Raw genomic sequence first — 13,959 nt, 5'->3', positions numbered from 1 at the left:
CATGTGAAGTAGGCCCTTTTTCACATGCCATCAATTATATAGTCCACAAGGACAACTGACCTGCAAGCACATCACTATAAATATTAACCTTAAATTTACAAACTTCAGAGAACCAGAACAAGTCAGTCAAATTATCTAACACCTTAAAGTGGATTATTCTTCACAATAAGTAGCAGTTTTCAGTCATAACAGTATCTAGTTATGGGTATTATTCGCTTGCCATCCATTATTTCAAGTGTGAAGCAATTCCACAAACTACACTCTGTTCTTATGAGGAATCAAATTTCAAATAATGTACCAAAAGGACATTTTGCGGTTTACGTAGGAGAAACAGACAACAAGAAGCGATACGTGGTTCCAATTGCATACTTGAATCAAACTTCGTTCCAGGAATTGCTTCAGAAAGCAGAGGAAGAATTCGGGTTTCAACATTCAATGGGCGCTCTCACAATACCATGCAATGAGGATGCATTTTTTCATGTCACTCCTCGATTGAACAATTGTTTATGATATGAACAAGTCTTCTTTCTTTTATTTTGATTATTTTTTTCCTCTTGTCATGCAAGAGCTGTAAGCTTTCCTCTGGTTAATATTGTTCAGAGGATTGGAAAGCAAAATATACAATCAATTTTTCTTTTTTAACATTCTTCATTGTCCTCGAACCTTAAACCTCAATAAATTGAAATCTTAGAACAACCTGTCAGTTGAACTTAACCTAGTTAGCAACCATTCTGTTTTATTATCAACAAGGAATACTTAGTACCAAGTACCAACATGGGTTGTGGGGTAGTGATGAGAAAATCATGTTGAAGCTACAGTGCACGATCCGGATTTACACAAAACTCCAATACGGGCTCCAAACACAGTTTGCGAAACCAAAAAAAAAAATAAAAAAAAATGAAGAAACACTTAGCATAAAGAACAATAAATATACTAACCAATTTGGGGTTTAGTTCATAAATCACCCTAAAAGAGGTGGCCTTGATTTTTTTGACCCCACTTAATTTTTTTAAAAGAAAATATATCCTTGTTTCGGAAAATTCACTAGGCAAATGTTTTTGTTGACCATCAAGCATAAATTGTGGACAGAAATTAGTTTTGCACAAAAGATTAAAGTTCAAAAGTTCAGTATAGTGAGCTTGTTCAATTGTCTAGATTTGGGTCACAAATTTAGTATAGAAGATGTCAAAGCACTTCTAAATTGAAGTAGTGGTCAAGATATTTCCTTTCTTGTTCAGAACCTAATATATACTTATAAGTTATTAGACCAATCAATATGATATAAAAGCATATAGAAATTTTGAGTTCGTGTCTCAACACTCAAAATATATATTTTCACGTATCCTACGGAGTAAAAATTTAAGTACTTATACATTTTATCATTTAAATAACGGAGTAAAGTTACTACTCATAGAAATACTACTATTTTCATTCAAGTTGCCATTTGCCACTAGTTGGAAATCTAATTAGAGAATTCAACACCGATAATAATTAGCACAAGTGGAAAGAATGGCTTAGCATTACCAAATCACATGAATGTAGGCAATTACTTCCATGTAAAAAAAGCTTGTAAGCCAATGAATTTAGAGGTTGGAATTTGCACCAAATATTATCTTTAGACATGTACTTCTAAGGACTCTTAACTTAATTCACCAATCACCAACGACAAGATCACAAGAAGGAAGCATGGCCAAAGTGCCCATGTTGTGATACTATTTTTATTTTTGGCACAAACAATAATATATATATGGATAAACATATACATGTCTAAAGTGGAAACAATGGGAGAATAGTGGTATAGATATAACCTTCTTATGGCCATCCGTCATCACCAAAATTCAGGAATAGATAAAAACGAGTGGATGGTAGAGTAGAACAAACTCTTCAAGTAATTGTATTCATGTTCCAAAAGGACCATTGTTCTCCCTAAAATTGGCAACTAATTAGTTCAAAGTCCTAACTAATTAGTTTGGCCAAAACTTAAGAGGTGTCAAAATATAATCCGCTCAATCCATCTAAGTTTGAACGCGTTGAGTAATGACCTATTTATCTCAACAGAATATTCAAAATAACTTATCAAATTACTGTGTCAAAATAGTGCAACGTGATCAGTCAAGGTGCAATCCAAATATACGAAATTAAACTAGTATTTTTAGAAAAATTACATTTGCTATCACTATACAAAAGGTTAGTTCATGTTGAATTATATAACTCTTTCATTGATCCAACTCATTTGACAAAAGTCCGCTCATTTGGCACCTCTACTAGTGTGTGCTACAGTATTAGCTCTTTACTCTAGTCTTTGCGCAAGTTCCAGAACCTTGCACCTCTCCGTACATTAAAATCTTATACGTATATTTTTCCATTATAAGAACACCTATTTACGATGCAACACGCATTGGAACTATTACAACCCATACCGCACTACTTATATCAACTTAGCATGTGAAGTAGGGCCTCTTTCACATGGAACCAATTGACCTGCAATTTGCAAGCAGCCTCTATAAATATAGACTACAACAAATCAGTCAAATCATCAAACACCTTCAGTGCATAAAATTATTCCTCTCAACAAGTTCCAATCCATCAAATACCAAAACTTATCTTCAAAATCAAAGATCTAGTGATGGGTATTATTCGTTTACCATCAATTATTTCCAGTTTGAAGCAATTTCACAAATTACACTCTGTTGTTACTCGGAATCAAATATCAAATGTACCAAAAGGACATTTAGCAGTTTACGTTGGAGAAACAGAGAAGAAACGATACGTAGTTCCAATTGCATACCTGAATCACAGTTCGTTCCAGGAATTGCTTCAGAAAGCTGAGGAAGAATTTGGATTTCAACATTCAATGGGCGGTCTCACAATACCTTGCAATGAGGATGCATTTTTCCATGTTACTTCTCGATTGAACAATTCCTTACGAAGAAGCAATTATATTAGTGACAGATTTTAGTAGAGATTAATTAGTGTTTTTCCTTTCATCATTTTTTTCCCCTTAGAAAGGGGGTTAACTGTATGTACAAAGCCTTGCCATACAATCAAATGGAATTCCAAAATTCTCTAAATATTATTCCCTCCCTTTCTCATATTACTTGTTATTATTGCTCAAATTATTTATTACTCCTATTTTTTTAAAAATTTATTCTCAATTGTAATTGTTTTTGTAGACTATATTACTTCAATACCATATAAATAAAATAAATATTCAATGAAGGAAAATTATATTGCAAGACATGAATAAGAATAAAATAATATAAAAAGAAAAATCTTACAATTAATATTTTATTTTAAGTAAAGTATAAAAAATACAATGAATTATTCGATACAAAAGGAGCACATATTAGGCTGTCATCTAGGTAAAGAATAAGATCATCATTAAAGTGAATTAGGTAAACTAATCATTAAGGAGTATGACTTTTAATAAAGACAAAATAAAGATGCATAATTTTGACCTTTCATAAATCAAATTATTCCTCTGTTTTATATTATGTGATCAAGTTACTTACGTACTATTTTAAGAATAAAAGATAATTTTTAATCACAGTTTTATATAAATATTTTTAAAAAATTATATTTAAATTCATAGAAAAAATTGATTAATTTAATCATTATATTTTCAATCAAATCCCATAAAATAAATCAGAAGTAATTAATGATCTTACATTGTCGCGTCACATCCATGTGATGAGAAGTTGAACACACGCAAAAAGAGGGGAAAAGAGAAAGAACCTCATTGTGAGATACTTCTACACAATTAAAAATATATTTGGAGTTGGAAATACACACTAATTTGCGCAAAAAATAAACTTAATTAAATACTTTTCAAATGCATGACCAATCCTTTTTTATTTAAGGGCATGACCAACCTGAGTCGATGGTCGTATTTCTTTTATTTTATTTAGAGATTTCGAAATTTTTTGAATAAAAAATAATCATATTAAAAATGTAGGCTTTAAAAATCGACTCTATAACTTCTAAAAAGAAAAGGAAAAGACTTCAAATGCATGTACTTCTAATTAAGGACATGTGCTCTTTGCGTAACCCCGGGAATGAGAAGAAATAAGTACTCCGTTGTTTGACAATTTTTGTAAATTAGGAGTGTTTTATTACTTCTTTTCAAACTATTTTTTATATTAAATAATAATATAAAATAGTAATTGTAAATTTAAAAATTTCAAAATATTATTAAATAAAGTTAGTGGGGTAGAATACACCTTTAATTAAAATTTGTTTAAAAAATATGTCAATTCAACAAGGCCGACCAAGGAATTTGCGATTATAGTAGAATTTATTTATGATTTCTTTGAAAAAACATATTTTATTAGAAAAATCATATCAAGTTAATTATAAAGAGTGTAAGTTCTATATACACTAACTATATAAATATAATATGTAACTACCTATAAAAAGTTACATATAATAATATAGTTAATTGTTACTTTTTCTTCAATTTGTTTATCTTATTTTTCTTTTTAGTATTTTATTTAGAAAAAGAATATCAGTTTCTATAGTTATAACATCATACCTACATAAATAAAATCAAAAAATTTAAATGGCATTTTAATACATTACCCTTATTAGTTTAAGATTAGAAGACTTAATCTCTCTTTAGTTTCTTAAATTTCATCCGAGTTAAGTTAACCCAAACTAATTAAAACGGAAAAATAATAGCATGAAAGTAGTAATTAATTCACCATTTATTATACTCCATCCATTCCATATTAATTGAATTTTTGAGGTGTTTCACACCCTTTAAGAAAAGTAGATTAAGACATAAATTGAACATAGTTTTCCATTTTTACCCTTATTAATTATTGTTAAATTTATGATTAAAATAACTAAATATTAATTAATCACTAATTCTAATTCTAATACTAACTAATGAAGGGTAAAATTGGAAAAACACTCTAAATGCAGTCTTGAAAACTGAACAATTAAGTTAATTTGAAAAATGAAAAATATCTCAACAATTCAATTAATATGGAATGGAGTGAGTAACTCCTTAGTCAATTGGTGAGATGAATCTTTGACGGAATTATTTAGGGGCAAGAGTTGGTGCATGTTCTATTTCTTTATGTGCAAGGAATATTTACAGTGAAATGTATATATTAATGTTCATCTAGCCTAATTTAAAAGTACGGTGCTGCAAGTTGAGTTTCTCCACATTAACAAATTAATAATTTCAGCTCAGTTTCATTTAAATGAACTGAATATTACTTAATTCTACCAAGTCAACTCTGATTTTGTTAAATTTTTTAATTTATGAGATCTGTGCCACAGATTCTCTAAAGATTTTGATAAGTAACAAGATTTATGCATTAATTCATCCTTCAATTAGAAAGTCTACATACTGCTCGTTCCTCTTTCGATTATAAGTATATTGTGCTTTGACCTTTCTGTATATTCCCTTTGGGTGAATTTTTCGTAGAAACTTAATGCTTGAATAAATAATATATATATACAGCTACTAATTGGATCTGGTCCATTAATTAGTTCATCAATATTTTAAGAAATAATCATTGGTTTGTTTAGTCTATCATAATTTAGGATCGGAATCCTGTTGACTACTTTCATATAATTTGTTACTCAAGAAAATTATACATATATAAATATATATTTCTGACTAGTTAGTTAACTGGAATGTAACATTAACTCGTGATTATGTTATACAAGTTATTAAAAGTGTATTTGAGAGGATGTTAACATTTAGCCTTATAGTATAATATTTATGATCCATTGTCTAAATTTGACAATTATAATTTTTAGCATCATTTAAATTATTTAAAATCATAAATCCTCTTATCCTATCCGTACTATCCTCTTATTAGAATAATAAAGATATCAGAAAATTTAATCGTTAGATTAATATGAAATAGAACTAAGAAAAGTTCTATAATTATGATAATGCTAAGCATAAAAATAAGAAATTTGAATAACTTGATATCCAATTATGGGCATGTTATTCAAATTCTTAAATTTTGTCTTGCAATTTTTTTAAAAGTCAAATATCAATTATATGATATTTAAATTAACTTATATTATTATATGATATTTTAGTTCAATTTTAGAATACACATTGTTATCGATAATTACTTAGAGAAGGCAACATCAATACTTTAGGGGCCAAGATGTTGTTGTTTTGGCACAAACTGTCCACTGTATCTTGAGGCGAATCAGTTTTAAAGAATCCGCCTAGACACAATAATTTTTATTCATATATAAATCTACTACTAAAAAAGAAATGAAGGGCCCAACCGGGTTCGAACCGGTGACCTCTTGATCTGCAGTCAAATGCTCTACCACTGAGCTATGGACCCTTGATGTTATTACCTAAGTAATTTAAACATTTACTAATAACCTTTTCCAGAGTTTGTGCATAGAAGAAGCTAAAATTCACATGCATCTGTTGTTACTCTATTTCCAAGGCATCATACACTTTACAAATAATTAGCCACCTCTGACTGATTGATATATTCAGTCAGAGTAATTGGCTATTCTTAATTGAGCTTATAATATTAGCATAGCCATGTGAGATAGGGGGGACCCATAGTCCATAATAACAGCTGATTTTCGGTGGCAAAACATGTAACCTTGCTTATATAAATACATACTAACTTTTCCAAAACTCCAAACTTCACAACATCCTGTTCACTCACTTCAATCAAAACACCAAAGTTAATCTACTTTCAATATCTAAAAACATGGCCATTCGTTTGCTATCTATGATTTCTGGTGTGAAGCAATTCCACAAATTGCAATCTGTTGTTACTCGAAATCAAATATCAGATGTACCAAAAGGACATTTTGCAGTTTACGTTGGAGAAACAGAGAAGAAACGATACGTAATTCCAATTGCATACTTAAATCACACTTCGTTCCAAGAATTGCTTCAGAAAGCAGAGGAAGAATTCGGGTTTCAACATCCAATGGGCGCTCTCACAATACCCTGCAACGAAGATGCATTTTTTCATGTCACTTCTCGATTGAACAATTGTTTATGATATGAATTGTAGTATTATTCTACAGATAGCTAGAGCTTATAAGATTTTGAATTCTCTCTCTGATTTTAATATTTTTTTCCTCTTGCAACACAAGAGATGTAAACTTAATTTTTATACATAGACAAAGCATTGCAATCAATTGTTTACTCTATTTGTTTTGGAAAGCTCTTCTAAAATTTTGGTGCTTAATCATCTGATTATGTATATGCTAGCTGAAACTAATTAACAGTCTTTTTTTTTTTTTTTTGGAGTTGAATTTGCTGTTTCACAGATCCTGTTTGATAATTGATTAGTGTACGTACTTTCAGTATTGTTTTAAGTAATACGAAACGTCAAAGCACAACTTATTGTTTGTTACTCTAAATAAATTATCTCTCTTAAAGTAATCGTAAATGTGTTTCGTTTTCATTTCCTTCCTAATTACTCAGTGCTCAATAATTTGTTCCATAGATTTATATTTCAATATTGTGATCCAAATTATTTAACACTTCATAGTTCATACCTATAGTTCAATATGCACGAATTTGGATTAAAAAAGAAGTTATTGTTAGCCTTTAGATAATGACTTCACGTTATATAAGAGGGTGAACTCACAAGAGTACTTGGCCAAAAAAGAGATTGACAGACTTCTAGACTGACAAGCTTCCACAAAAGAGAGGAAGTGTTGTACCTTAGAACGAATAACACATCAAAATAAAAGTGGAAAATGAATAGCTTTATAATAACATAAATTCATATGATATATGCTTTTAGGTTCGATGATGACATAACCAAGACAAATTTGCAAGGCTTATTGGCCAAAATGGATAATACATTTCATGAGTAGGGGAGGATCGAGTGTATATGAAGTGAGTTTTTGGAAATTCAGTAAATTTTATCTGAATCTTGTATTTACATAGAAAATCTTGATAGCTCAATTGATTGATACATGAACTTTCACCTTATCCGTGAAGATTAGATTTCCGACCTTAAAATCTCTCTCCATTTTTTCCATTCCCTATCCAAGAATTTTTTTAAAAAAAATTGCAAATTAAAATAAAATTTACTCATCAATAATAATAAACCCAATTGAAGTTTGAACATTAAACATATAGTTAATATAAAATGTTGGACATGTTAAAAGGTTACGTCTTTTTATCTGAGTCTACCGGAAGAAAAGAAAAGAAAATTAATTTTTAAAAAGTAATGTAAATGTCATACGAATTTATCTTGTACACGCTATAAAGAGAGTGATGGCATTTTCATGTCTCACATTTCATTTTGTAGGGTCATGTAAATTTTGATAAATATTTTTTCATCATATTTAATGTAAAAATAATTATAATTTATAATATTTTTTATATAATTTTTGAGCATATAAATTTTAAAATATTAAATTATCTAGTTTAATTTAAATTTGAAATTCGGCCAAATTAACTCTTACAAAGAACAGAAAGAAACATGACAAGTATTTGAAGGGAAAAAAAAAAGTATAATTCAATACTCATTCAATGATATAACAACAACCCATGATTTGTTCAATTTGACAAAACTAATTTAGGGGTTTTAGATATTTACTTTTAAAAAAATTATATTTATTAGCTCAACACATTAATACAGGTAAAATATAATATTATATACCACATTTCTCTCACCAGTCTGGGAACTATCATATCTTCTTCTTTCATTCCTTTTAAGTTCAAATTTGCGTTAGAATCGATCTTATCTGCTAAGAATTTTGGGTTTTATCTACGTTAAATTGTAATTATTCTTATAAAAAGTTCATAATGCATACCAGCCCAGATGTTTAGAAAATTCTATGAGTTATCATTTCATCATCATGATTAATTGCGATAGCGATTTTTTATTTTTGAACAAGAATTGAATTGTTCTCTGGTGTCATTAGAATATTATTACTTGATACTGGTTTTATCTTAACATTTCTGTTTTAATAGTAAATATATTTATATTTTGAAAATCTTTGATTTCCTCACTTGTGAAATTGCATGAAATTACATTGTGTGTATGTTGTTCTCGTTGAAAGTGACATTTGAAAATTGATCTTCAATTTGGAGAACTTTGATAGATGCATTTGACCTCCCCTCAAACATTAGGTCAAGAATATAAACCAAAATTTGGAAAAGAGTGTTATGTTTATTTAGTTTTTAATATATTTTATCCTCATAAATGCTTAAAATATATGGTAACTAATTTTAATTTAATAATTAGAATAAACTTATATAAATTATTGTTTGTTATCTAACAATACAATTGTTTAAAACTCTCCTTATTGATTATAATTTTAAAAACTTTTTCAATATAGTCAATTGTTACCTAAACTTTCAAAATTATTCTAAATGTATTTAAAAATAAAATTTAGGACTTCACTTCATTGAATATTCCAATTAGATTATCATCTTTTAGTTATATAATATTTCGTAATACTTTTAATTACAAAATCAATATTACAGTGATTATTGTTACCTTTAGAACATATTCAAAGTTAAATACTAATAATTTTTTAATTCTTTAATAATCTAATTAGTTTTGGCTTTAAATGTTTAATAAAATATCTCAAAGAATTGTAGACAATCTTACGAAGCCATTATTAAAACATGATTGATCCAAATTAAAATAAATTAGACAAATTAAGAAATAAAAAATAACTATAAAATTATTTGTCTACAATTTTTAGATTTGTGTATCACAGATCCTGTGATAATTGATTAGTGTACTTTCAGTATTGTTTAAGTAATTAGGAAACGTCAAAGCACAACTAATTGTTTGTTACTCCAATAATTCGTATATACGCGGAGTTGAATATACAAAAGATTTATGTAGGTACAGGTATTAGTTTGGGGATGCTTAGATTAGCAGACAATCAACTTTTTATGTTCATTATCTATATCGATCGCTGATAATATAAATTCAAACTTAAGCAAATTATGATGGAGCCCTTAATCCAAACAATTACTTTTTTTTGTTCACGTTTATTTGTCATATTTGGATTTGATACATACTTTAAGAAAATAATACTTCCTTCGTTCACTTTTACTTGTCACTTATTCCTAAAATAAATTTTCATTTTTAGTTGTCACTTTTGACATATCAAGAAAAGACAATTTTTTTCATGTTTTACCCTCAACATTAAGGGCCCGTTTGGCCATGCGATATGAAATCATGATATGATATTATAATATGGAATCATGAGATGAAGTTGAAGTTTTGTTTGGATGAAATTTTTGTGTTGTATATTTTCTCATAAACATAAGAATCCTATAAGTTGTAAAACTATTAAAATAGCCTAATTGTTTATCAATCTTATCAAATAAACAAAAAATTATAAAATCACATAATAAAGTATTTACAAAGCTATATGTTCTCCACTTAATTAATTGTTTCACGTGATCATTAATTTAGAAAATATATGTTATAGTAAATAATATTGCTTATTTAAGCGAAGACTTGAATAATAAGTTTTGCATAAAATAATATTACAGATTCTTTTGTGAATGTTCAATGTGGATCATCATATATATCTCTTATTCACGCGGACCTATGAAGATGGTCAATGAAAAAAATTATTAGTTAAATGCAATAATGCATATATTTATTTCAATTTGATAAGGTTCAATCATGTTATTAGTCGTATCTTTGTAATATAACCTTATAGACGATAGTTTTGCGTATTTTTCTTGTAATCTAATCAGATGTGTTTTGCACGTGTATTCCACGTTAAACTGTTTAGATGTCATCTGAATATGTGAAGAGAATAACTACATATTATTTTTTAGAACTAATTTTTGTATATTAATTTTTATTTTATAAGTTATAACATAATAGATGATGTTCTTGTTGTTGGCTCTCATATTTGACTTCTTGATTGACTGTTGCATAAATCAAAGATAGTTATCTGACTGTCAATAGATAACTGAGAAAGGTTTTTTTTTACCGATAAAACTAAAAATTAAAATTTAAAAATATATTCTATCTGTGAAATCATATATATAATCACCTGTTTATCTTACCCACAACAAAGATATGGTTCATATACTTGTGAATGATTTTCAATTTATTCAACCAAACATGATTCGTCCAAGGAAAAATAACAACATTGTGTTATCACATATATAGGAGCGGTATAATATTATGAAAAATTATTGGTCAAAAGTTATTGTAAGAAAAGATAAAAGATAGAAATAATTAATGTAATGACTATGATAATTCATAATATTATAACTAAAGATGTTAAAGTGTGTGAATAACGTTTGCAATATATAGTAATAACTAATAGAATTTATAATGTTATAATTTAAGAATTAATGTGCAATAGTTGTATTTCAAAAAAATATGTATACTTACATAAATAATAGGACTTTAAATTAATGTTACTTTTTTTTTGTTTGTAGTTATTAGATTTTAATTTAGTGTATGGACAAAATGAAATTGTTTCTATATTACTAAATATAAAATTTATTTTGTAAATGATACATTTTAAATAATTCATATATATTCACATATTTTCACATTTGTTGTGAGTTTTTTTTTTTAAAAAAAGAACTCGGAACAATTTAAAATAATATATTTAAAAGTTAGAAGATCTTGTTAACTTGATAATACATTCGTGACATATATAATACTTTAATTTAAATAAAATATATATGACATTATTACAAGTCATATAATCTTTTCTTCGTTTAAAATACTGAAATATTAAGAAATAGTAAATAAGTAAAACAAAAGGGAAATGTTTATATAGTAATAACTATTTTGAAATTGTTAGATTTTAATTTAGTGTATGGACAAAATGAAATTGTTTATTCTATATTACTGAATATAAAATTTATTTTGTAAATGATACATTTTAAATAATTCATATATATTCACATATTTTCACATTTGTTGTGAGTTTTTTTTTAAAAAAAAAGAACTCGGAACAATTTAAAATAATATATTTTAAAGTTAGAAGATCTTGTTAACTTGATAATACATTCGTGACATATATAATACTTTAATTTAAATAAAATATATATGACATTATTACAAGTCATATAATCTTTTCTTCGTTTAAAATACTGAAATATTAAGAAATAGTAAATAAGTAAAACAAAAGGAAAATGTTTATATAGTAATAACTATTTTGAAGCAAACTTCCTAACATTCTGAATCACATATGTATCATTGATAAATAAAGTCATTTTTCATCTTGAACATCAAAAACCAAATTGTGACAATTCTCTAGGCCTTGAGAAATTTAATAATTTTGAAAAAAGATGTTCAAAATCATATATTTATATCACAAGATAAATTGTTAGCAAAAATAAATAAATTTAGATTACATTATGTTAACTTCATATATTGGAACATTACATACTAATGTATATATTAAGCAAAAAAATAATTATTATATCATCAAAATTATTTACCTCAAGTACTCGAGATTATGAAATATACCATCTTAGGATAGAATGATTTACTTCATCAGAATAGTGGTACCTCATATTGCTAAACTTCGAACTCACTCAACGATAATAAATCACACGAATTATTTTAAAATGCAAGAAGAAGAGGAGTAGAAGATTAAAAAAAATTGTGATGGAAAATGAGAGGAAGGCCCTCTATTTATAGTCAACAAATGGTAGTATGAACAAGTGTTTTTTGTGTCTTATCTGAAAAGTCATGACCTTTCCGAGAAATGAAACCCTTTGGAAAAGTCACAACTTATTGAAAAAGTCACAACTCTTTGGAAAAATCACAACTCATCAAAAAATCACAACCCTTCGAAAAAAGTCACAACTTATCGAAAAAGTCACAATTTAAGTTAGGGATATTATAGTAATTTAACATTCAAGTTAGGAGTTCATGCTTTTAAGGTAACTAGTTTTTTCGACACGTGCGTTGCACGTGATTACCAATTCAGAAAATATGTGTTATAGTAATTAGTATTTGCTTATTTAAGTGAAGATTTGAATAATAAGCTTTGCATAAAATAATATTACATATTCTTTTGTGAATGTTCAATGTGGATTGTCATATATATCTCTTATTCACGCGAATCTATGAAGTTGGTCAATGAAAAATTTTATTAGTTAAATGCAATAATGCATATATTTATTTAAATTTGATGAGGTTCAATCATGTAATTAGTTGCATCTCAGTAATATTACCTTATAAATGATATTTGTTGTGTATTTTTCTTGTCATCTAACCAAATGTGCTTTGCACGTGTATCCACATTAAACTGTTTATATGTCATATGAACATGTATGTGAAGAGAACAACTACATTTTATTTTTTAGAACTAATCTTTGTATATTAGTTTTTATTTTATAAGTTATAACATAATAGATGACGTTCTTGTTGTTGGCTCTCATATTTCACTTTTCGATTGATTGTATACATAAATCCAAGATAGTTATTTGACTGTCCATAGTTAACTGAGAAATATTTCCTTTTTATTACCGAAAAAACTAAAAAATAAAATTAAAGAATATATATTCTATTTGTGAAATCATATATATAATCACATGTTTATCTTACACAAACAAAGATGTAGTTCATATACTTGTAAACAATTTTTAATTTATTCAATCAAGAACGATTCATCCCAGGAAAAATAACAACATCGTGTTATCACACATATTGGGCGGTATAATAATATGAAAAATTATTGGTCAAAAGTTAATACAAGAAAAGATGAAAGATAGAAATAATTAATGTAATAACTATGAGACTTCATAAATCATAATATTATAACTAAAGAATGTTAAAGAGTGTGAATAGCGTTTATAATAATTAGTAATAACTAAGAGAATTTATAATGTTATAACTAAAGGATTAATGTGCAATAAATGTTTTTCTAACAAATTTTATACTTACATAAATAAATAGGACTTTTAATTAATGTTACTATTTTTTCTTATAGTTATTAGATTTTAATTTAGTGTGGGGACAAAATGAAAATGTTTATTCC

The 13,959-nt window shown here is 27.1% G+C and overlaps 1 protein-coding gene and 1 non-coding gene across 2 annotated transcripts; one reads left to right on the top strand and one right to left on the bottom strand.

Moving 5' to 3' along the window:
* Positions 1-6,251: 6,251 nt before the first annotated feature.
* Positions 6,252-6,323, bottom strand: TRNAC-GCA (transfer RNA cysteine (anticodon GCA)). The gene has a single exon. It is a non-coding gene; the product is annotated as a tRNA-Cys (tRNA).
* A 352-nt stretch (positions 6,324-6,675) lies between these two features.
* Positions 6,676-7,007, top strand: LOC125816902 (auxin-responsive protein SAUR21-like). The gene has a single exon (XM_049496569.1). It carries the CDS (start codon positions 6,708-6,710, stop codon positions 7,005-7,007), a length of 300 nt encoding a protein of 99 aa, XP_049352526.1. The 5' UTR covers positions 6,676-6,707.
* Positions 7,008-13,959: the final 6,952 nt, after the last annotated feature.

This window comes from Solanum verrucosum, unplaced genomic scaffold (genome assembly GCF_900185275.1).
Source record: "Solanum verrucosum unplaced genomic scaffold, falcon-dt-bn FXZP01000261.1, whole genome shotgun sequence".
NCBI lineage: Eukaryota > Viridiplantae > Streptophyta > Magnoliopsida > Solanales > Solanaceae > Solanum > Solanum verrucosum.
Note: the sequence above shows the minus strand (reverse complement) of the source record. Positions and strands in the feature narration are given on the sequence as shown.